At 42.5% G+C, this 25829-nt stretch overlaps 1 protein-coding gene across 3 annotated transcripts; it reads left to right on the forward strand.

Annotated features, from left to right (window-relative positions):
• Nucleotides 1–1395: 1395 nt before the first annotated feature.
• mgrn1a (mahogunin, ring finger 1a) lies at nucleotides 1396–23840 on the forward strand. Of its 3 annotated transcripts, none has more exons than XM_035404355.1 (17): nucleotides 1396–1951; nucleotides 6026–6144; nucleotides 6854–6942; nucleotides 7226–7372; nucleotides 8706–8823; nucleotides 10259–10325; nucleotides 10515–10558; nucleotides 11176–11223; nucleotides 12759–12827; nucleotides 13097–13256; nucleotides 14474–14583; nucleotides 15236–15462; nucleotides 16985–17096; nucleotides 17880–17925; nucleotides 18262–18366; nucleotides 19548–19593; nucleotides 20193–23840. In XM_035404355.1, the coding sequence occupies exons 1-16, from the start codon at nucleotides 1864–1866 to the stop codon at nucleotides 19586–19588; spliced, it is 1590 nt and encodes a 529-aa protein (XP_035260246.1). In that variant the 5' UTR covers nucleotides 1396–1863; the 3' UTR covers nucleotides 19589–19593; nucleotides 20193–23840. The 3 variants fall into 3 exon arrangements, with proteins under 3 accessions (XP_035260246.1, XP_035260245.1, XP_035260244.1); XM_035404354.1 differs by lacking the exon at nucleotides 19548–19593 and having other exon boundaries at nucleotides 1396–1556; nucleotides 1848–1951; XM_035404353.1 differs by lacking the exon at nucleotides 19548–19593.
• The last annotated feature ends 1989 nt before the right edge of the window (nucleotides 23841–25829 follow it).

Here is a 25829-nt window from a genome sequence, read left to right on the forward strand (position 1 = left end):
CCGACAGCACACACTTTGTTTGTATAATTCTAGAAGGGTAAAATTTGTGAATGACGGCCGCTCCTGTCCAATTCCCACGCGTTCTGTGTCACTATTTTACCAAATAAGGTAAACAAATCTTCCAGCACCAATAAAATCATTCGAAACCAGTTATTAAATAGTAGACAGTCATCGTGTATATATGGAATATAGAAAGATAATGAAACCAATCATTGTCATTCGAATGTTTTACAATTTATTGAGTAAATAGCTTCTTAAGAAGGGATATGTAAAAAAATTTTTTAAAAACCTCGACCACTGTACAGTCTGCGAAAAGCAACACCACCATACTTGTGAGGAGGACATACATAAACACCGGTATTATTACATGTGAGACACTAAGCAGACTACAGTTCTCATCTACAGCATTTTACGTACTTTTTTATTTTTATTTTTTATCTCTGAGGGACGTTTTCCGGTGATCTGACATGTTTACTGTTCAGGATTGAGTACATCAATTATAATACATTTATCTAATACATTTTCATACATTGCCTTGTTTTTTTAATTAAATTTTAAAAACTGTGATTGTTCTAATTACTCTGTCTCTTAGTGCCCTTCTTTTATGTCCAATCTGTATTTATATGACAAAAATGCGATGTGAAAGATCATTTGACAGTCAACATGGTTAACAATGTCCAACCATTCGAGGTCATTTTGATATATGTTGCTCAATAATACTAATTATCATCGATGTTCACAATGTTATGTACACCAGTTATTATGATTCTTCCCTTTTTGCTCCAGTGCTCCAGTTATTGGCTTGATTTTTTAATGAATTTTGAAACTATGGTTAATGCAAATTCCAATGGTGCAAAGAATGTGCTAAAATGATCCTGTTATTGTTATATACACCTATTCGATTTGTGTAATTGACTACACAATCCCTTGCATTCCTAACCCACCTAAACAACTACCCTTCATTCTGTAAAAGGTTCTACAGAGGTTCACAAACCATTCAAGCCTATGTCCCATCTAATGAGATAGTTATTTCGTTCCATCAACCATTACAATATGTGTGTGTGTGTGTGTGTGTGTGTGTATATATATATATATATATATATATATATATATATATACACACACACACATACATACAGCAGCCGCATGTTTTGGGTCCAACAAATTTAGATTTAGTTGCAGAAAGCTACTAAAGTGAATGCAAAAGCTTTGTTTGCAAAAACAACTTTAGAAAGTCCACTCATAGTTTGGTTGGACTGGTTTAAGTTTTTTCATCATTTTCAAAGTGCACATAGTTTGGGTCTCTCGAGGCATTTGTAAAAGGCTGATCCCAGTATTTGTTGAAACTACATATCCCATAGTTCCCTTTTGGTTTAATTCGGGGCGGGCAAATCACGTATGTCGCGCGACACCCTGTTGCTGTTGCTGCCGGGGCAGAAAAAACAACCCAGTCTTCTGTTTGTTTTTTTATTTGTTTGTTTGTTTGTCTGACTATGTTTTATGATTGTATTTGTACATTCATAGAACAGTTCCTGTAATTACGTAGAACGTCAAAGGTAACAGTGTGTCAGAAGATATACGCTGCTTTTGAAAGTCATAAATCTCAAAATTCAGACCTAAGAAAAGGTAGAGCTAGTTAGCCAGCTAACGTTCGCTAGCTGGCTAGCTAGAGACTGATTCCGTATCTTTAAACCGACGACGTCGTTAAAACAACCATTTTAAGTATCTAGCTAGCTAGATTGCAGGCCAGTCAGATTTTTATTGATCATACCAAAGTATGCGTTTCTTTTGAAATCGGTGAAAGTTTTGTAACAATAGTATTTTTATTATTTAATTTATATTTAAAGGGTTTGCGCTTTAAAGATGGGCTCAATACTCAGCCGGAGAATTGCTGGTGTTGAGGATATTGATATCCAAGCCAATTCAGCGTACAGATACCCTCCCAAATCCGGTAAGTAGGTGTTTATCTATTTACCTGTTCGTAATCTGAATATAGTTAGTGTGGAATTTAGCTATTATTTCCAAGAGCGCGCTGTAGCTAGTCAGATGGCTAGATAAATGTAGCTAGCACTAGCTTACCAGTGTTTGTTAACTGGCCAGGCTAGCTAAAATAACAAAACAACAGCCAGTCCTAGAAGTCCAACGTTATTCTATTTAACAATAGTTTGTTGACGTTTGATTGATAATTAACGAGATTAAGTTACTAGCTATGCATGCTAGTTAATGACAAGCAAAAAACAAAAAAAAGGACAACAACATTTACTACGTGCCTTACATCTAACGTTAGCTAGCTAACGGTTATCTTCGAAGCAGAGGCGAGGTGTTGATAGACATGGGCTACTGTAGCTGTTACAGCTCATAACTAAATGATATCAAACCGCTCACTATGTTACGGTGATGTACGTGATGATTGGGGTTGCGCTTTCTATCATGTTAATGAGTGGTTACCTTTGTTACGCCTTACTATCCTAACTAATCATTTTCACATTTCAAAGCCAAATTGTCCGACTGGAAAGGACGAGAAATTGACTGTAGTAAAATGTTGATTATTGTGTGCTGTTGAATAATGATATGCTGGTAGCAAAGCTAGCTACATCAATCATAGCTTGATACATCTCCTACAATATTATTTTCATTATATTGAGTTCGAACCTGTGGGCACATTCTAGGTATTTCTATGTCATGTGCAGAGTTTATGAAGCTCGTACCCAGATATTTCTAATGCTGCACAGCGTGCGAACACCGCATGTGCTTTGTGAACTGGGCATGACCTTGGAATTCAGTGACTGTGGCAAAAGCACGGCGACAGGCGTAGTTGGTGTCCGGGAACTGGTGATGGATGTCTCACCTGGGGGTTATTGCTGAGCAATAGTGGGGCTGAATGGAAAAATACGTTTTGTACCGGTCTTGACCGCCAAGGTTGAACTCCAAGTTGAATTATGCAATTATTATACAGAGAACAAGAACAGCTTATTACCGAAGTCAATAAGTTCTTTCTTTCTTTCATTCTTTCTTTGAAGTTGTTAGACACTAGCTTTGATTGAAGCAGAGTGTGTGAGATGCAGGGCCCTGTAGGAGTATGGTTGTGTGCAGCTTTTTCCTTAGTGGTTGGAAAGTAAAGACGCCTTAAAACATTTTCCACATTGGGACATCGATTTCAACCTCAGTTATGATGTGTTGGCCAGTGGAAGATTAGTGGATGTGAATTCCCATGCAGTGGAGGAGATGATGAACAGATCTGGCCCATGTCTTGGGATAATCATTGATTCCAGACAAGCCACTGACAAATCCTAGGAACTTGTCATTATTGAGGTTTTCATGATTCGGGCGTTGCCTGATTAGGTGTTTGTTTTCTCCACTGTGCACTTATAACAGTCCCAGCAGATGTTCATTATTGCTTTGTCTCTCCTTGTGTTGAAAACTTGTCTTTAAATGGAAAAAAATGAAGTGTCATACTTATCAAATTCATCATGCAATTGCCTAAATATTGTTAGTGAATTATGATTCTGATGTACAAAATGTGTGCAGGTGGTCCATATGCAATAAGACAATGAACACAGAGGATGATGGGAACTTGGTTCAGGATGATATACTACGCTGTCACTCCCTGACCCTTGTACCTGCTGATGCACATCATTTGGTACTGTAATACAGAGATAGGCTACTTTATTCAGACTCTTGAGTTGTCTGCTCCATTTTACATAGTGGTTTATCCTCTGCAGTGTATTCTCCTGTTTACGAATTAACCAAGGGCTTTCAAAAGTAAACTTAGTTTATTTTATTGTGATGTGACCCTCAGTTTCACAGATAATTAGTTGACTTGAGAAATAATATTAATATCTTCTGAAGGAAGTGGGTTTTCATAAATGTTTAGGTATAATACAGATATTTTATTAATATGACATGGTTTTACTACAGATATCATAATTATTCGGGATGCACAATGTGACAATTCTATGGCTAATATCAACAACCAGTATATTTGTCTGGTTATATGTGTTGATGTCTCCCTGTTTCACCATACAGCAAAAAATTCAAACTGCAAGTTTCAACATTTGTGGTGGAAGTAGATTAGCAAAGATTTCAACATATGAAAGAAAATTTAAACACATTTTATTTGTATAACAAAATATTTCAACTTTCTTGGTTTGTTATTAAGCAGTATTAGAATGTGAGCCTAGAAAGCTACTGAGAGTCTCTTTAGAGCTTTGCTTGTGCATTTGGTAAAAATGACAATTTAAACATTTATAATAAATATGAGGTTCAAATGACTATGATTAGGCTGCTTTTTTGAATATTACATTTTGACTTAATCTACAGTCTCAGTGCTGATTTGAATGTGTTTCCTCTCTGACACATGTTTATTGAGTTGTCCTATAGGTCCAGGCAGCACTTGGGCTCCTATAGATTTAGTACAAGAGATAGGCCTAACTGTTGTATTTCTCTGTAATTATGGGGTTGGAATTGACATGTCTTTTCCATTATTAGTCAATATCTTATGCAGTAATTTACTACAGCTTGGTATGCTTGAATGTGTATGTTGAAAAGATTATGACGAAAATAAACATGACATATTAAACGTAGGCACAAAAGGGTATGATCTGCATACTGAGGATTGTACGTGAGAGTGCTGAAAGGATACATGTACTGTGAAGAGATACTGAGTAAGGAGTGTGACTGCTTTCCAACTGGAGTATATCTTGGATAAGGTGACCTCTCATCTTTCTACCCACTGTGAATGTAACTAGAAAAAGCAAAAAAAGGGACATCATTGTTTGGAGAATTCGGTCCTTGTGGGCATGCCTTAGCTATGAGTTCTCACAAAAAGGCAATGCATTCCTGTGCATCGCTGTAATACTCCAAAGTGTCTTTATTGAACGACACCGAAACATTTCAACTTGGAAAGGCCCCTTTCTTTGTTTTTGTATGCAGCACCTGCAAATTCTTGTGGATTTGTGGGCTGTTTTGTCTTAGATTTTCAGCTATAAAATGTCTGTCTACAGGGTGTTGTCACAGGGATGTTGCAGATGAAAGAACGCAAAAGTTAGTTACACCAGCTTTGTTCTGTGACTAATGTACAAGAGCTATGCTATAATTTTTTTAACAGCTTAACTGATACTTGGTATGTGTTGAAGCTGCTTTGAAGCAGGCATCATAGGGAAAAAATTATCTCAGCATCTGTTAAAAGTGCCCTGATATACTGTGGAGTACTTAGGAAAATAAGCCATGATGCAATTGCAGGGTTAACATATTGAGTAATGAACATTTGCAGTTGCCGTTGTTTAATAATTTTAGTTTTGAAATTTGGTTTTTGTCACGTGTTGCAATAAAACACACTTGTGGTCAGCTTCATCAGATCAGATAGCCTTGGTTCAGGCCTGAGATCAATAAACCATCTCCATTCTTTCTCTCTACATCTTGATAATAGCTGGACAGTGCATTGACTGAAGGCATAATACAATTTGTTTTTACGCGTGTCAAGAGTAAGAGTCCCTGGAGGTCAGTTAGAGCTTTCACGGTCGAGTATTTGTTTTCAGTCCTGCAGCAGTGAATGCGAAATTAAACCAGTACAGTAGCCTAACTCTTTATGGCGATGCAACCACAGTTTTGGCAGGACAAAAGCTTATACAGACCCTACTCATTCCATCTTCTGCCTTTTACAGTGTGTTCCAATGGGTTTTTTTTTTTTTTTTTACATCTCACGGGAGTACTGAAACTGAAACTCATTCTAGGAGTATTTAGACAAACCCTATTAGGAGTTGGGTGTCAGTAAAAGCTAACATTACTGAAACAACAAAGCTGAAATTTTGAACCCATGGGATTCTTATTTGTATCAAATTTATTGTGGGGGTAACCAAGGCAACGAGGAACTCTTCCTTGTGCTTATAGTCTGGTGTATCACAGCTTTGACACATCACCAGACACAGTCTGTTAATTGATCACTGCTGCTAGCTCTTTCAGAAATATTTTCCTAATTTTCAGACTCCCCTGATTCTAACCAAGTCTCCTCTGATTTTTTTTCAAGGAAACTATTTTGCCAGTCACTTTTTCATGGGAGGGGAAAAGTTTGACACTCCACACCCCGAGGGGTACTTGTTTGGAGAAAACATGGACCTGAACTTCCTTGGAAACAGGCCTGTGCAGGTAAGAAGAGGAAGTGCGGCCTGGATCATTTTATCAGTAATGGGACAATGGCCGATATCCTCTCAACAGCCGTAGCCCAGCAATAATTCTTTTATTTTACTCTTTGCTGGCTGAGACCTTTGAAGGAAGCTTTGAAGTAAGAAAGCAGCACGTGTCGTAAAGTTGTCTTGCGACCGTTAGAACTTTGACACCCGTTCTGTGTAGCGTGCGTGTCTGCTGGTTGGACATGCCTGGCCGTGAACTCCAGGCTCAACCCCTACAAACTGATATGGGCTTCAGCTGTGTGGGGCGCTGTTTGAAATGTAGTTTCCGGCACACGTTCCTTTCAAGGTCAGAGACGGCAGATGTTTCATCTGCCGTTTTCTTAGAAGGGTAGTGTTAGAAATTGCCGTGCTGCGATTCACAGTGCCCCTCTAAGGCTACCATTTATTCTTGAAGATTTATACACTTGAAAGCACAAATGCAATGCCCATTGGGCATTCCTGAAAGTCCACTTTTTTGTTCTTCTCAAAGCAGGACAGTATGCTTTTTATTCCTACTGACACATGGATTGTGCCTAAACCTATACAAAGGCATAATGTTACCGCCAGTGAAACGGCTGGATAAAGTGAGCCCTGTTTCTGAAAGACAAGCCCTCAGCTGCAGGCATACTGCATGTTCTTAGCCTCAGTAGCCTGACGGCCGTGCTTCCTCTGCCATGTCCCTTCAGTTCCCTTATGTGACGCCCGCGCCACACGAGGCTGTGAAGACCCTGAGGAGCCTGGTCAACATCAGGAAGGACTCTCTGCGCCTGGTCAGGTACTGCAGCGAAGGCTCACACACACTCAGCGGAAAGCTCAGCTGGAGGTCCTCTAATCGTATATTTCAACTGCTGATCACCTTCCGTGATGAGCCTTATTGCCACGCTGCTGAATAAACAAATCCACAGTGGACACCTGAAATCACAGTTTTTAGGGAGCAGGAATTGTATTCTCCTGGCCTTTGACTGAGCAGTCTAGCAGGAGGGAGCAAAGTGAAATGACTGTATTATACCTTTCTGGAAGAATGATTGGCATCTGTGCGCTTGGGCGCTGTCTCGCAGGTACAAGGATGACGCTGACAGCCCTACAGAGGAAGGAGGGAAGCCCAGGGTGCTGTACAGCGTGGAGTTCACCTTCGACGCCGACGCCCGTGTGGCCATTACCATATACTGCCAAGCCTTCGAGGAATTCACCAATGGAATGGCACTGTAAGACTCTGAGACGTCTGCATGAAGCCGTACGCTATAGGGGGGCTGAGAGGGTCCTGGCACACTCACTGGCATATGTAGTATGTGTGAATAATAGTAATGCAAGTTGTGTAGTATGTGTCGCCACACATAATGTTTATCTATGGTTATTTATGCCTGCACGCTTGGACAGATAGAGAGGTGTACATATATAAATGCATTTGGCGAGCAATAGGCGTGGATGACATATTCAGACAACCGCATCACAAAGAAACGAACAAAATTTAATTATGCAATATTTTACAGCAAACATTCATGCAAAAAATAAATAAAGTAGGAACAAAAAGACTCATCCCATGGCTCTTCCTGGTGGCATTATTTGAAGCCTGGATACGCTACGCTCAGACACACCGACTGGCAGGGCCCTTAGCAACTGTTAATCTCCATGGATACCTTCTGTGGAGGAGCAGCGCACAATCAGTTGTGAGATTTTGGTGGAGATACAGGTACTTGTGTAAGAGCTTTGTTCCATTTGCCTGTTTCCTGCTAATGTAATTCAGAAAGGCTTTTGCCGTGAGCAACATTGTCAGTATGTGCATTTAATCATCAACAGACATGCTGTAAACAAGGATTGGAACCTTTACCTGTGGGTCAGATTTGTCCGTGTACCTATAGTCTTAATTTTTCTGAAATGTGTTGCGCTTTGCAGCAGTATACTTTACCTCAGTGGCTTATGTAGTTTACATTTTTTTGTCATTCCATTCGGCTAAATTGATAGTTCAGGTACAATCAGCAGTGATTCAGTTCTGTAACACATTCTACCACGATGTCTCAGCTGTCATCGCATCTGTAGCTCACTGTATTGTGCGACAACATTATTGTGTGTTGTCTTTAGTTTAAAGGGTTATGTTGTAACTGAAATATGTATTCACATTCATTATATTACGGTGTACCTGAAAATAATTTATATGATACATTTGGGATTTAATTAAAATGACAATCAAATTGTTTTTCTATTGCGTTTATTTTCTGATTTATTTGTATTGTTTTCATTAATATATACAGACTTTTGTGAATTTTTTTGCTTCAGCTTGCATTTGAGTGGTTTTGTGGGATAATGTGGACCGATCTGTCTTGTTGAAAGAATTTTCAGTGACAGTTCTGCCAATTAAATTATTTGTCATATCTCAAGAAATTGGTTCAGTTCTATTACAGTCAGTCATGCCTGACCATTTTCAAATAAGGCAACAATGCCCCATGGATATTCCCAGTGGTTATACTGCAACGCTCTCGTTGTTGGTATACTGCTCTTTTGTGAATACTGTGTGTGGAAAGTGATTTTCCTCTCTTGTAGGTACAACCCCAAGAATCCCACGATGGTATCAGAAACGGTGCACTACAAGAGAGGAGTAAGCCAGCAGTTCTCGCTGCCTTCCTTCAAAATCGATTTCTCGGAGTGGAAGGAGGAGGAGGTGAGCGATGCTTTGAGGTTTTTAGGGCTGCAGATAAGATGTTCGGTACTACTATTTTCCCTTCTACCTCAGAAGCACATTCTCTTTCTCTAGCTTTCTGTGTCATGTTTGTCTTGGATCCCTCTCTGTGATCGCCTATGCGTCTGCCATAGAAACCTGTACTGTAGAAGGACACAAACAGAGGTACACTATATGACCAAAAGTATATGGACACCCCTTGGTCTGGGGCTGTTATTCATGGTTTTGGCTAGGACCCTTAGGTCCAGTGAAGGCTAACTTTAATGCTACAGCATTCAATCACATTCTACTCGATTCTCTGCTTCCCCAACAGTTTGGGGAAAGCCCTTACCTGTTTCAACATGACAATCCCCCCAGGCAAACAGCAAGGTCCATATAGAAATGGTTTTGTCGAGAACAGTGTGGAAGAACTTGACTGGCCTGCTCAAGGCCCTGACCTCAACCCCATCCAACACCTTTGGGATCCGTGGGAAAACCAATTGTGAGCCAGGCCTAATCGCCCAATCAGTGCCCAACCTCTCAAATGCTTTTCTGGCTGAATCCCTGCAGCAATGCTCCAAACATTTAGTATCAAGCTTTCCCAGAAGAGTGGAGGTTATTATAGCAGCAAAGAGTGGACCAGCTCCATATTAATGGCTGTTGAGATGTTGGATGTCAGATGTCCGCATACTTTTGGCCATCTAGTGCACATTTCCTACCAGACAGCTGTGAGGGAAGTCAGGGTACAGCAGACCCAAAGCTGGCCTGGAGTACTCAAGTCCAGATTGGGAAATGCCAGACTCCTCTGTGGTTTCAGTGTTGTGCAACATTGTGGGGAAAAATGAATCGGCGGATCTCCTTTTTCCTTGCCTTTCCCTATGAATGGAACATGATCCCATGAGACCCTTCCCTGGATCAGATGTAAGGCAGTGCACTGCAGTATTGATTTTAATGGAGGGATGATTGCTTTCAAAGTTTATGGATAATAGACCACGTCTGTCTGAATTACCCTACATTTTATTACATTGTAAAAAAATTACACCTGTCTTTTGTCATGATATGTGTAAATATGTCATGGGTATCAAGCCACAAGCTAAAAAAGGTGTTTGCTGAAGGAGCTGTGGTTGTTTTCCCCCTGATGTCTTCTTTAAGTACCTGCAAGATGGTGATTTGACCAAATTCACCAGCCTGAAGCCAAATGACTCAAGCATGCAGTTGACAGAAATCATGAGAAGCTGATAATTAAGTTTTGGTAACAGGTCTATTTTAAACGTTTACTAAACGGGTCCTTAAAAGTGTCCTGAACACAGCTTAATTAACTGAGGGGACGATCCCACTCACCATTCAGATGAGGAATGCATGCTAGTACATCACATGCAGATATGTGAACGCTGAACTGCGTTTTACTGTTTTTGTGTGTGTGTTTGTTTTTCCACAGCTCAACTTTGATTTGGACAGAGGAGTCTTCCCCATGGTGATCCAGGCAGTAGTGGATGAAGGGGATGGTAGGCCTTTCTCAGAACTCTCATACTCGCTCTGTAATTACTGTAGCTCCCTGAATGAATCCAGAACTTTAAAACGTGCTCCGCACCACGGGCAGACACTTTTCTCCCGTGTTCTTGCACAACACATCCGGTGACCCACTTCAGTGTACAATTAGCCTGTTTCATTAACAAAACTGCCTCCTCTTACAGAAGTCACGGGGCATGCACATGTACTGCTGGCCGCCTTTGAAAGAGTAAGTATAGCTTTCCGTGCCTCGTCTAAATCGGGACCCATTTTTGTGCATAAATTAGTCTCTGTTGGTGTTAGAAATGGCTGTAATGCATCATGCCTTTTCTCTGTGACCAGCAACCTCAAATATGTTATGCAGACATCCAGTATTACCACTTGTGCTCTACTTTGAGTTGTGTTTTAATTGTTTCTAAATGTGTAATTAAATGTAAATGAGGTGTACACTAGCTGTACTCTGCTGTGAAGTACCTGTAGCTTATTGTGAGGGTGAGTTGGGCAGAAATGCAGAATGTGTGCTGCTGCAGACAGGCTGCACAGCCCAGTGATTTTGTTTTATAGGCTCCGCAGGGCCGTCGAGGCCTGAGGTCATCGCCAGTTTCCTCCCACCGTGAAAGCCATTAGCTCCTGTGAAAGAGGCGCTGTGGCCTTTAATCAGCTCACAGGAACCCTCAGTAACACTCATCCCTTTTCTCTTATTTGACATTGCATGTCAAAGAGATCCTGAGGCTGGCTTGGTGGCTCTCTGGCCACAGGGAAACAGGAAACCGAGTATAAGAGAGCCCTCAGATGTCATTTCTAATTGTGGGAAACTAAATACAGTCCTCGTTCTTATTTTTGCAGCATGTTGATGGCAGTTTCTCGGTAAAGCCTTTAAAGCAGAAGCAAATAGTAAGTAAATGAATGTGTTTGCGTGTGTGCTTCGATTACAGTGTCTTGTTTGAATGCTGTTTTAAAAAATCGGTTTGCTTGCATGTAACGTAGCCGTTGGGCTCATAATGAGACAGCCAAGTTTTCCATGAAGTGTTTGCTGTGCTAGCCTCCAGCTTTCAGTATAACCTCAGTTAAACATTCACCCCGATTTGCTCTGGTTTATGCCCTAAAGATAGGAAAGAAATGGTTGAGTGGAAAGGCTTAAGAGATCTTGCCAAAGAGACATAATAAATAAATACTGACTCGGAAGACATTCCGTGTGATGTGATGTCATTCTCACAATGACTCCATTATCTTTATGCTGAGAATATACTGTCTTTGCTCTCACTAATGAATAAAAATATCCAGTCCATAGTCCCTGTCTGAAAATAGAAGCCTTTCATCAGTGGGTTGTGTGTGTTTTCGCTCATTATCATACCAAACTTAGAGGTGGTCTGAAAAAAAACCAGCTGTTGCACAAAGATCATTATAGGCTCTGAAAACACACAGAAACGCAGGCCCTGCTCACATCAGCTAGGAGACTGGAGACTGAGTGAGTCAGAAGCACAGTCTGCACGTAAACTTGCCATGAATGGAAGCATCAGCTAGGAAATCTTCAATCGTCACAATCACGGTGCGATTACTGGGTCATTACTGCAGTGATTCTGACACAGCTAGCTGCCATTTCCCTTATTTTAGCGCTTGTGGCTTGTTTGATTTAAAAAAAAAAAAAGCTTTGGATTTAAAAAAACGTACTAAATGCCAGTGACAAGCAACAGGATCATTTGAGCCATTTTTAAAAACTGCTTTATTCAAAGAATAGCTGAGCTACAAATGATACTAATGATAAAACAAGACTGCAGAAATGTATTGCCTGTAATGTAAAGCACTTGGTACATTAATACACTGGAATTATCTAACCAAACATGAAAAATATTTTCTGACCATATGGCGTGAAATTGATCAGTGCTATGTGCTATTCATATTAGCATCAAAGTGTAGCTGTCAGCCATCTGTTTCATGTCAACACCTGCGCTGGCGTAGCATCCCTTTTTTTAGCACGATCTTGCAAGTGCACGCCACTGTCTTTCCTGGAGCTGAGGCTAACCTGGCCTCACGCAGTACTGATTCACATGGGCTTTCTTCAGATTGGGCCTCTCTGTGAAACCGGGGTCTGCGGGTGTCTAGAATTGGTGAAATGGCGCTTGGTGCTGACATTTCTTTGGATGAGAATGTAATTGTGTTTTCTCAATAAAGTCAAGGAAAAACAAAGGCAGGTTTTTTGACACCATCCTACAAAACAAAGTGGCAGCTGTTGCCTTCTAAGGTTTCGGTGGAAAGAATGTCCAGTCTTGAGTTATAAACGTGAACCAGATGGTCGTGAAGCATTTGTCACCAGCTAGGACAGTTTTCTCACCTCACCAGTGGCTGAGGCGGTTAAGCGACCTGCTTGTGAACAAGTTTCTCTGTTGCTGTGCAGTCCTCTGCCTCACCTCCATTGCTCTGTTGCTCAGGTGGACCGTGTGAGCTACCTGCTGCAGGAGATCTATGGGATTGAAAACAAGAACAACCAAGAAACAAAGGTAGAGCTTAGCTTGAATAGTTTACAACAGCTTAATCTCCTTGCCTCACATTTATTATACTTTTTATTTTCCAATGACTTTACTTGCCCTACACAATGACATGAAATGGATGCACTATATCTATATCACTATAGGATCCATGTTCTCTATGGATTTATTTGGGCCACAGTTGAATTTGTTTGACAGAGTCGTGCTTTTAGGATTATATGTGGATGTGAGGTATTTTGAGTTAAAGACTGACTGTTCATGTGCGCGTGTTTGATTTGCAGCCATCGGACGATGAGAACAGCGACAACAGCAACGAGTGCGTGGTGTGCCTGTCGGACCTGCGCGACACCCTCATCCTGCCCTGCAGACACCTGTGCCTGTGCAACTCCTGCGCAGACACGCTGCGCTACCAGGCCAACAACTGCCCCATCTGCAGACTGCGTGAGTACTGCCCCATCTGCAGACTGCGTGAGTACTGCCCCATCTGCAGACTGCGTGAGTACTGCCCCATCTGCAGACTGCGTGAGTACTGCCCCATCTGCAGACTGTGAGAGCACTGCCCCATCTGCAGACTGCGTGAGTACTGCCCCAGCTCAGCAGGGCCTGGGAAGGGTTGTGTGGGTGTGTGGAACTTTCACTCTCTGCCTTTTATTCTCTATGCATCCTTATGCTGAGGCCTGGGGGTTTATCTCTATGGAATATATTTCATATAATATAATCTTGAGTTATTATTTTACAAACTGGCCGAGCTATCTGATTGGAAAAGGCACTTGCCACAAGCTGTGCCCTATGTTGGCCGGGCTCTGTGGTGATGAGAGCCAGTTGGCTTTGTCCTGCCTGAGCAGGGTGCGGTTCATTTGGCCTGCGTTCCTCTGATTACTTCTGAAGAAGCACCCTCTAGCTATTGGTCATATAAACTATTCATACTCATAATGTTAAATATTCATTTGCTTGTTTGATTGTAATGTCTTGTGGTCCTCTGAATGTTTTAAGACCCAAGTATTATTGATGCATTTGGCTTCAGTTATTTAATTATTACTTAATAATTCAACTGAAACAAATGGGCCAGGTCATGGTATGGCTTGACTTCACTGTTGGTATACATTTCTTACCCATCTGAGCTGTGCAGAATGGAGACCCCTGGTGGAAAGTGTGTGTCTTTGTAACCATAGCAGCACTGAGATGGTTGCTGTGCTTTGTTCCTGTTCGGTTCTCTAATGCAAACTGGCAGCTTCAGCGTTACTTCTATATTGTTCCCTATCAGTTGGGGGCAAGAGGTTGTTTGTTTTTCGTAAGCGTCCATGCATTGTAGTATTTTGCTAGATTGATTGGAATTTCCCCAGAGGAAATGTGATTGAGAACTAAGAATAAACACAAATTGTCGCCGATTTTAATAGCCCATTGTCTATAAATACCATGCCGCCAAGCTTCGTCGGTGATATGGTGTTAACCCTGCATTGCAGTCGTAACAGCTGTGCAGATACTTGCACGACTACCCCTTTGTGAAGCTAAAAATTAAACCTAAGGATCAAGAAACGAGAAGGGGAAAAAAGCGTAGGTTCGATTAAGGGCGTTTCGTGCGCTACGAGGGCCCTGCTGCCTGTGCGGTTTAGCGGTGCGCTCAGACTCTCTCTCTCTCCCCCCCTCTCTCTCCCCAGCCTTCCGAGCCCTGCTCCAAATCCGCGCGGTGAGGAAGAAGCCCGGGGCACTCTCCCCCGTGTCCTTCAGCCCCGTCCTGGCGCAGACCATGGAGCACGACGACCACTCGGTATTTCCGCTAACAAAAAAGAAATGTATTCACAGTATCGTAGTCAAGCACGCCTTTCCCCACCTTTCCGCAATAAGCAATATAGTTGCATCACACAGCCGTGTGATATTTCTAATGCATGGGGCATGGTGGCTCATCAATGCTGTCAATACATTTTACAAAAATGAGTTACAAAAGGGTCGGACAGAAGTGAGGTGAAATCAGCAGACATGGGCTCCTGCTGACCCGTGTCCCCCAGACTGGTCCTGTCAGGGGAGGCAGCGAGAGGGCCGGTTCATGCACCTCTCACATGCAGTGCGGTTCAGGGTGGGAGTGCAGGGTGAACTTTGCTCTCTCTTTCTTAAACAGCCCTTTCCCCTTGGCACTGAAATGATGGCAGTTGGTAAACAGAAACCTTGGGGGTTTCCAGGCCGGGCCTGGGACTGTAAATAAGCAGGCCGTCTTTTAAAAGACATGGCTACTGTCCAGCTGATATTTCTCTGACCATTAACTCGCCTTGTGTTTGTTTCTGGAGGGGGGAGAAAGATTGTATTATTCATGTGGGACTAAATTAAGTGGTATCAGAGTAAACAAGCAGCAAATGGATCTTCTGGTTGACTGAGCGATCTTGTGCGAGTGTGTCTGTGAGCAGTGTGTCTGTCTCTTACTCCAGACCTCAGACAACATCCCCCCGGGCTTTGAGCCCATCTCCCTGCTGGAGGCCCTGAACGGGCTGCGCTCCGTGTCCCCCTCCATCCCCTCGGCCCCCCTTTACGACGAAATCAACTTCTCGGGGGGCATGGGAGAGCCCCTGCCTCTGTCCGGCCGGCCGCTGGGCTCGGCGGAGCGCTCCGCGGACGCTGGGCTGCAGAAGGGGAAGGTTAGCAAGTCACCTGACAGGTAGGCTCATCAGCAACAGGATGTGGCACCGTGCTGCTGATGCTACTGCTAGCATTTATATGTATGCTCTACTTTAATGTCACTTGCTGGTAACTGAGGAATTCCTTGATTTGCTCAGTTACCAGATTTGCTTCCATTCAGCCAGAAGAGCATCAGTGAGGTCAGGCATTGATTGGGCGATCAGGCCTGGCTCACAGTTGGCTTTCCGATTGATCCCAAAGGTGTTGCATGGGGCTGAGGCCGGGGCTTTGTGCAGGCCAGCCAAGTTAATTCCGTACAGTTCATGACAAAACCATTTCTATATGGACCTTGCTGTCTTTCGGGGGCATTGTCATGCTGAAACAGGAAAGGGCCTTTCCCAAACTGTTGCCACAAATTTGGAAGCACAGAATCATCTAGAATGTCATTGTATTAGGATTTGCCTTCACTGGAACTAAGGGGAACTAGTCCAAACCATGAGAAATGGCCCCAGACCAAGGGGTGTCTAGATACCTTTGGTCATATAGTGTATTTTATATAATCCATCTGTATTTTTTGTAGTTGGAATTTCAGACTGTAATGACTGTAGACTAGTTGTCTGATTTAACATGGGTAGTTGGTTACCTAGTCAGCTAACTTTAGAATACATTATTTAGCTTGCAACTTCACCTAATACATCAATCTAAAATATATAACAAAAAACTACACAGGAAGCAAAAATGTATGCAAAACATTGAGATATATACTGTTCTGTACGAGGCTTGTAAGTAAAATGCAGCAAAAAATTAAAATAACTATGAAAATAACCCACAGATTGGTGACATGCATTTGTATTTGAGCTGATGGATGAGACCACCCAACCCAGGAGGGCAGATGTGTTCACAGAGAGTTATAAACTGAACGTGTGAATGATTGTGAATGTTATCAGCACTCCCAGTGTTCAGCCTGTGTATTTCTGCCATGGCTCTGTTGCCTTGTGATGGCCTTGTGGTGTTATAGCTGCACCGGGCCCCACCTGTCCCTGGCCCCACCTGTCCCTGGCCCTTATGCAGAGAGACAGAGAGGAGCTGCGTGTGTGCGTCAGGCTGTGAGTCACTGACAGAGTGTCCGTGTCCAGCCCCATACCCGAGCGTCATGTCAGGTTGTCCTTGGCAACGGATGCGACTGGCATTGCTGACTCACAGCACCCTGGGGAGAGCTGATTTACGAGGACGTGGTGCGAAGTCTGCCTTGTGACCACAGTGTGGTGCTTTGCACAAAATGTGAGAATTTAGCAGTTAGGGTTCAGCGTTTGAAGTATAAAAAGGTTTACCACTTGCGCTGACAAAGTCTGCCACAGAATTTATCAAACTCAAAAACTTGCAGCAGGCTTTAAAAAATTCTATTTCTCTGACAGACCTGTGTGTCCCCTCAGAAAAGTACTTCAAAGTGATGTCTATTTCCTGTCAGCGTAGCACAGCGGATACAGCTGCTCAGAGATAAAGCGTGCATGGCTAAGTAGTAAGCAGTTGAAACAGGCTGACGGTGTGTCCGCCTCCTGCAGCACCCTGAGGTCCCCGTCGTCCCCCATCCAGGAGGAGGATGAGGAAAAGCTCTCAGAGGTCTCTGACGCACAGCCTCACGCTCTGCTGTCCAGCAGCCTCGCTTCAACTGAGGTGAGTCCCTTTCACTCATCGCTGTATCTATATAAATCAGTCTCCTATCAGCACACTCACCGCTTTATCGTATACGTCAGTCTCCTATCGGCACACTCATCGCTGTATCTATATAAATCAGTCTCCTATCAGCACACTCACCGCTGTATCCAAATAAATCAGTCTCCTATCAGCACAATCACCGCTGTATCTATATAAATCAGTCTCCTATCAGCACACTCACCGCTGTATCATATACATCAGTCTCCTATCAGCACACTCACCGCTGTATCTATATAAATCAGTCTCCTATCAGCACACTCACCGCTGTATCATATACATCAGTCTCCTATCAGCACACTCACCGCTGTATCTATATAAATCAGTCTCCTATCAGCACACTCACCACTGTATCTATATAAATCAGTCTCCTATCAGCACACTCACCACTGTATCTATATAAATCAGTCTCCTATCAGCACACTCACCGCTGTATCTATATAAATCAGTCTCCTATCAGCACACTCATCGCTGTATCTATATAAATCAGTCTCCTATCAGCACACTCACCGCTGTATCATATACATCAGTCTCCTATCAGCACACTCACCGCTGTATCATATAAATCAGTCTCCTATCAGCACACTCACCGCTGTATCTATATAAATCAGTCTCCTATCAGCACACTCACCGCTGTATACAATTGTCTCCTGCCAGCACATACACTCCACTCTACTGCACTCTGTCCTCTGCTCAGTGGCCGCCCTTTATTCAGACAGCTAAGGTGCTCCCATCTCTCTGCAGGCCACAGCAGCTGAAGAAGCTCCAGAGTCGGTCACCCCGGATGAAGGTGAGGCTGAGGGCAGGCGATTGGGATCTGGGATGGATTTCCACTCAAAATACTACCCTAACGCGTCTTACATAGTGAACGCTGGCTCGAGTTGCAGAGTTAGGAATCTAAGTCTTTAGTGCTTTATTGTACCTGTGGTAAGAGTGTGAGGTCAGCCATGACTTCATTTGACTAATAAATAAGAATGAAGTCTGGTCCATTCTGAGTCAGTCATCGACGATGATGGCTGCAGCACTCTGTGGATACAGTTGCTGGTGTCTGTTCCACGGGCTCATGAATATTTGAGCGCGGCGGTGCGTAGCTCCATTCTGACTGATGTCCCCCCCCCGCTCGCAGAGGACCGGCCGCGCTCTGTGACCGAGATCCTTCAGGACTGCAGCAGCGAGCACAGCTGCCTGACCAAGACCGACAGCGACCCGCCCGTGGAGCTGTCTCTGCCAGGTGAGCCGTCCTGCAGGTCTCTGTCCTGTCCACAACTCACCCCACCGTATCACAGCCAAGCCAGAGTCCTCTGTCAGTTAGTGCCCAGTGGTATTATTGAATGTGATATTCATGTTCAAACAGATTAGATGGTACATTGTTTATGAAATGCGGGGGTTGGATCAGAAGTATTGAATGTAGTTGCTGACAGTCAGAAGATGGACACCACACCTCTGTTAACTGTCCTTTAGCTGCACTATGCTCCCCGTCCTCCTGTTAGCCCTGTAGCCGATCTCCCTCCAGAGGCAGACATGCACCCAAACACCCCCCGCTTTGACAATCTGTGTAATTAAAGAACAGGAACCGTGGCTGCCACCCATCCGTTAGCTGCTGCTGCTCACCAATTCAAACCTATATCTTTTTTAAGGGTGCCAGAGCAGTAGAGCAGCATTTTAACTCATTCAGCTAGCTTGGTGATGTTAGCCTTGGGTAAGAGCAGTGCAGGTTGTAATGCCTGTGATTGGAAAGCTGAGATGGCTTGTGGTGTTATGAGCAGATTAATTCATTCAGCTGCTGTAAGTGCTGGTGAACTGCCTGTGGCAGTGCGTGATGTGTTTCAGCATAGAACTCACACAGCAGAGCAGTAAACTATAACAGAGACACTAACCTGAATGACTGATAAGCTAATATTTGCAACGTCCTGCCTCTTTACTATTTTTCTTATGCATTTTGTGTGTAATATCTTACTGACCCAGACTTGGTCTGTGAAAAAATTGACTGCTGTTGGCTAATTAGGGGTTTGTTTTAATAGTATTTTTTTCATGATTGCAGTTTGGACTTCAGGTGTAGACTAGGGACTATATCCAGTATCTGTGAAATATCTCTAGAAGGAAAAAGACCCATGGATCCATTCTTCCCTCCATTAACAAACTTCCCTCATGCTTTAGCGGCACTCAAACTCTGACTGCCTCACGTGTGCTGTGGTTTACTAAACGCATGTAATCGATGTGAACTAATACGCAAGCTGACCAGGCGCCTGTGCAGGTGCCATTCTTCCTGTTTCTAACTTGCTCTCAGTCCCTGATTCTCAGCCCGAGCGTTTGAGCTGTTCTCTGCTCTCATCCTCTAACCTCGCTCGCCCTCCCCTGCCTGCCCTCTCCCTCTCCCTCTGCCTCTGCCTCGGCCCGGCCCCGCCCCGGCAGCCCTAGGCCCCGACTCCTGCTCTATCGGTATTGAGGAGTAACTCTGGTAGGTCTGCTTTCCTCTTTTCCCCCTCCTGTCCCTGTGTTACTGTCGCCTGAGCCCTTTCAGCTGCTGCTGGGCCGGCTTGTGCTAGTACCATCAGTTCTTTCAGTTGCGTAGTTTTCTTTTTTGTTATTTAATATAACGTATTGCGTGTTCATAAAATGCTATGGGTTTTATGTATCAGTTACTGAATTACAGGATAATGTTTTATGTTTCACAATCTTAATATATCTGCAATCTGTGCCTTTTCTCATGGATGCGTCTTTCATTTTGATACATCAGAATGAAGTTTTGTGCATGAGTTATGTAGCTGCCTGTTCAGCCTCAGTCTTTTTCCATTTGCATAAATGCTCTGTTGGAGACCCAGTTACTGCAGTATCTCTGAGAAGGTGTGATCAAGCCAAAAGTGTGGAAGACAGACTTGAGATAGCACGTTTAACATGGCGCCCTTGTGATTGGGGCAGGCATTTAGAATCTGACTGCTTTTCGGAGCCAGAGCCTCTGCCTGTCCCGTTTTCAGAGGGGTGTCTGCTGGGGCTCTGCTCCAGACCCAGGGACCCCTCTCACTGTGTCTGTCTGTCTGTCTGTCTCTCTGTCTGCAGGGTCATCAGAGTCCACAGAGAGTCTGAAGAGCCAGAGCACCAACAGCTCCAGCCAGCCCCTCCTGTGTCCCCCCAGCAGCCTGCACATCGAGGACGAGCAGCTCACCCCATAGCAACCCCCATAGCAACCCCCCCCACACACACATCCCACAGCCCCCTACTCCACCCCGGCCTTGTAAGGAGCAGCGCGGGACAAAGCAGCTGCGTTTGCGGTCATCGTGGCCCTGATGGCCATCGCAGACCCCCTGCTTCTGGTCCCAGCAGCTCAAATGAAAGGCTAACTTGTCTGCTTCCTCTTTGGAAGCAGGGGTTAGTCTCCCATGATGCCTAGCTAACCTCCTGATAGGCTAAGGTACCAGCGGTTTCCCATCTCTGCCCTACCATTGGTCAGCGTCTTCTTCGAGGCAGTGCTCGCCTTTGAGTCCAAACTGTGCCCTGAAGTATTGTCCCAACTCTCCGTGAGAACCAGCACAAAACGCACGATTGATGAGTCTGGCTGCATCTCCAGCTGAAAGCACAACAAGTGCGCACGCTGTCAATTCAGAGCAAGCAGGATTATCTGTCACCTGGATAACAATGCTAACCAAGTCACTCGTGTTGTTATTGTTGTTAAACTGTTGTTTGGATATGATATAATGTGCTTGCAAAACCCTGGATGAAGTTGTCTGTGATATTTTAATCTGGGTGGTGACCCCATTACAAACACATGTGCTATAGTCCTTTGAAGTAATTATGCAAATATAATATTGCTTGAATTTAACCATGAACTGACTTAGGATGCTTAAATTCAGTCAAGGATTGTTTTCTCACTGTCTGTGGTGCCTGGAGAATTGCTGACCCACACCATTGATTTGCATTAAACCAGATTCACAGAGTGATTTTGCCACTTAAATATTTGGTTTGAAGAAACATTTAATAATATTAGATTACTGAAAATGGCCATCCCTCTGGTGATTGTGCCTGTATGTTTTGTCAGTTTGGCTTTTACCCTCTTTTGATTATGAATTATGTAGCGGTCACTACACTACTTAACAATGTTTCCAACCAAGTACTAGCTTTTCATCATGGCAAAATCTCGATTTTGGAGAAGACGGTATGACATTTTGGTCTGGATTCATGTCACTGCAGGACTTCTATTTTCCTGAATATGCTTCTGAACTTTCAGAAAAGAGACTTGCGTCTATGCATTGTTCAAGCTGGCTGGCTGGTTTAAATGTATTTTTCAATGAACTGGAGTGACATTGAGTCGAGACCCATTTTACCCGTCACTCAGCTCTGCTTGAGCCACAAACGGCTCTATTTCCCACTCACACCAGCAGTGGCAGTGGGTCCAGCACTGCTCCAGCTACGAATTACAGACAATAAAATCTCAATGCTTACAGTGTACCTGTCCTAAAATATAACATGACTAGGATGCCGCACAACATTTTTTTAAAAGCTGTGATTTTCCCAGTTAACCAGTTTTACAGTTTGTGGTGACCTAGGCAATGTTTCAGAAGAAGTTTGGACAAGCTTACCCCATTTAGAATGAGCGTACGTTAAGTCCCCTGATGAGTTTTGTCAGAATGAGTGGGTGCTTTTCAGATTCACAGATGCTCCCATTTAAGATGTACGAAAACTGAACATGTTTAAAAGCGTGTGGGTGGTTGAGGAACCTGGGGGTTTGCCTTGCACACCCGCTCCTTAAAACTGTCCCTGGACCATTCCCAGCCCAGTGATGATGTGCACTGTAAAATACACTAGCTATGCTGCCATTGTCACTGTCCGCTACACAAGCCTTGACTGTTGCAGCTTCGGTCATCCTTGCTCCTGTTAACGTAGCATTGTGTGAATAGGTGTATCCGTGCCTTTAAATTTAAGCGGAATTGGCTGATGGTTGTTTCGTGCTTCTCTGCTTCTGTTGAAAAATATGACATGTCCAAAAGATGTTAAGCTGCCTGAGCTGTAGCCTTTTGTGAAGGGCTCTTGTCTGAGCTTTATTTCGCCTAGTCCAGTAATATCTCAGATGCATTATACTGGTTTATATTGAGGCTGCCTTCTGTTAATCTTCTGTGTAAAAATCTATCTATGAATACATTGTATCGGAGAACTATATAGTCCAACATAAGTAATGGTCACAAAAATGTGTTCTGTTCTTTATTGTTCCGCGATAGTTCATAGCCTTGATAGTTACTCAGACCGAACAGAACAGTAGTCCGTAGTACTGAGCATTCTCTTCTTTCTGTCTGCCTTGTGTTGGCACTTCTGGACCATTAATGTCGAAAAGGAAAACTTGGTGTAAATAGATAAGTGAACTTTTTTAACCAAAACAGTGGAGGTGCAAAGCAAGTGTGGCTGCTGTGGAGAAGGTGGTGATGGGTAATGAAGGAGCTCTCCCAAATGAACGGACAGACTGGAGGGTGACACCTCACCTCTCCAGCTTTATACAAGCTTGTCATTTGAAAGCGAATTGAAGAACCAGTAATCTGTGCATATTTTACTATCTTTAATAATGTTTGTTTCTTCTTCCTTGGTAATAAATTTGAGAGACAGTTTTATCACTGCATGTGAACGTTTGGAGGTGCATATTGCTCCTTTTCTTTTACACTTGGTATTTTTCCCATTTTCCCCTGGTTGCATCATTTCAATGTAGTAGCACAGGAGTGCCTTTTTATGTTAAACAGTAGAAAGCTGTGTTGAATCAGTCATGGTTCATGTGCGCACATAAAATGGCGGCACGTGGAAAAATACATGACAGATTCTGCCTTTTTTTAGTGAAGATATCCTTTTTATTTTCAATTCAGTATTGTTTTTAATTGAAAGTTGGCTTGTTAATGTAACAGAACCAGTCTTGCTTATTTTCAGTCTAAGCACTTGATGCAGTCCTTTTTTCACAGATGTCCACCTACATTTGAAGTTCAGCTATAGAGACGATGTTCTGGTGTCAGAATAAAAGCAAAAATATTTCAGTTCCCCAGCAGCTGTGAGGTCATTTGTAATGGGTTTAGTGGTTTTACTTGGTGAGAGTTTGTGGAGTAGCAGTTAAAATGACCAATGTTTGTTACTTGGAAGAAGAAAAAAAGAATTGAGGGTGTTTCCTTTGTCATTTGTAATATTGTACATATATCCAGTACACTTAAACTGGAAAAAAATTGATTTTTGAAAAATAGAGGGGAGAAAACTTTTAGGTACAGTCTTGTATGTGCACATTGTGATTTGGATTACATCTATCTATGCTTTCTTTGTTTAAAAAAAAAGAAAAAAAAACGGACGTCCTTATAATAAGCATCATTTTGCTCTTACGGCTTCTCAATTCTTCATGGAAATTACCCTCTCTGGAGTTTCAGATTTTCAGGCATAATGTTTGGTTATCCTTTCCTTGATGAAAGATGTAGACATTGCATTTCAGTAGCTTGTAAAACCAAAAAGATGAACTGTTTAAGTAATAGTGGCAGCTGTGACACACACAAATATTGATAAAATTTTATTTCTGCATTAAAGGTTGAGTATGCATCACATTTTGGATGTAAAATAAATATTCTGGAATAATGGAAAATATGGATAATCAATATGAATACCTTAAATCTGTTCAGCTCCAACATTAACTGTTTTCTAAACATTTGTTTTGTTCAGTTTCTAAAATTATAATAAAGAAATATACGCAAATTATTTGACTGCTTGTTACTTTTAACTGTATTGGGGTTGGGATTATGCTTTCATAATCTGAGTTGTTCTGTAACCTCAAATGGTCAAATATAGCTAGATCTACTGCGTTTGCAAAATATGACCACTAGATGGCAATATATTCTCGTTTTTGGCCAAATAGTGGCCTTAGTCATAGCTTTAAAATTGATGAGAAGCAACTTGCATTCTGGCATCTTCAAGACACAAGATACTGGTTAGAAACAGCAAAATACTGGCCAGTCATGTTTCAGTTACTCAAACTGAGTTCTTGTGAATAATTACGCAATTTCATTTCACATTCCGTGTTGAAATGCATTTAACTTGGAACCACTGAAAATCACTTCTGTACATCTTGAAAAGCTGAGGAGATGAAGACCTAGACATTGAAGCAGTTGAAGAGAGCCTGCCTGTGATTGCTGCAACCTGCTCTTGAGTTTATTACATAAGCATATTCATTCTCCTGTAACTAAAGAATCATCCATTTCTGTCCTCACAAGAAATGACAATTTTTTGGATTTGGTTTCATCAGCATGTACTGTGTGTAAAATGCGCTTGTTTGTCAAAATATGAGAGATCACATATTCATTTATTATAAATAGTTAAATGCAAACAAAGACAGGAAGTAGGAAAGTGACATTTTAGGTATGACTGGGTTAACATGATAAAGGAGGTTCTCAGATTAAATGAAAAAATCTGTCAGGCTTTATATGTTTGTGTTGACATTCTAGATAGTATGTTTCCCTTTTATTTACTATATTCTGTTGTTGTAAAACTTTTGAGGGTCAGTTATGCACATGTTTCATGATGAGTTGGAGTTGGTAGCTGTTCCTCATGAAGAAGAGATCCATAAAAAGAAACCATTACTCATTACTTTCTTTTTCTGCATTACTCAAAACTGCAGAATATTTTAATGCACATTTGCCTTTGGAGAGATGTAGATTATTGAATAACTAAACTTAAACTAGGTAGTACCTCACCAGTAGTTATGTATAATGTGGTCTATAGCTGTTTAGATACACTATTCTGCTTATAAGCCCAGTATTGTCTCAGTAAATCCATCTGTATGCTCCATAAAGTTTGAGACAAGTACATTTTTTTCTCGATTTGGCTCTGTACTCCACCACTTTACATTTACAATCAAGCTGTTCATGTGTGGTTAAAAGTACAGATTCTCAGCTTTTATTTAAGGGTATTTCTATACACTTTCACCTTCTACAAACTGCAGCACTTCTTATACATACCCCCTATTTCAGAGCACCATAATGTTAGGGATATATTAATGTTATCCCAAACATTCTGAAAGTAGTCATGTTAAGCACTTTGTTGCATATCCTTTGCATGCAATGACTGCTTGAAGTCTGTGACCCATAAACATCGCTGAGTAGCTTCTCTGGTGATGCTCTTCCAGGCCTGTACGGCAGCTGTACTGTATCTTCAGCTCCTGCTTGTTTTGGGGGCTAGCTTCCATAAGTTTTCTCTTGAATGACTAGGATGAAACAGCATCTGGTGATTTTGGAGACATTTGTTTGAATTTGAGCCGATAAAGATGCTTCTGTACACTTTAGAATTAGGGTATGTTGGATCTTGGGCAGTTCTTCTTGGCACCACACTTTGCACTTCATTTTGATACAAGGCAATCTTGGTCTCATCTGTTCACATGGCCTTTTTCCAGAACTCTGCTAGCTTTTTTACGTACTTCTTACTGTAACCTGGCAATCCTGTTTTTTGCAGCTAATTAGCCATTTACATCTTGCAGTGTAGACACAGTAGTTGTCTTGGGGTCTTCTGCAGACAGTAGTCACTTACACATCCAAACCTTCTTCCTGAAGAGTGTTTCTAATCTATTGAATCTACAGCTGTTTGGGGGGTTATCTTAATTATGGTGAGATTTCTTCACTCACCAACTGTAGAGGTCTTCCTTGGCCTACCAGGCCCTTTTGCGATTACTGAGCTCACCAGTGCTCTCTTCTTAGT

This window comes from Anguilla anguilla, chromosome 2 (assembly GCF_013347855.1).
Source record: "Anguilla anguilla isolate fAngAng1 chromosome 2, fAngAng1.pri, whole genome shotgun sequence".
NCBI classification, from domain to species: Eukaryota; Metazoa; Chordata; class Actinopteri; order Anguilliformes; family Anguillidae; genus Anguilla; species Anguilla anguilla.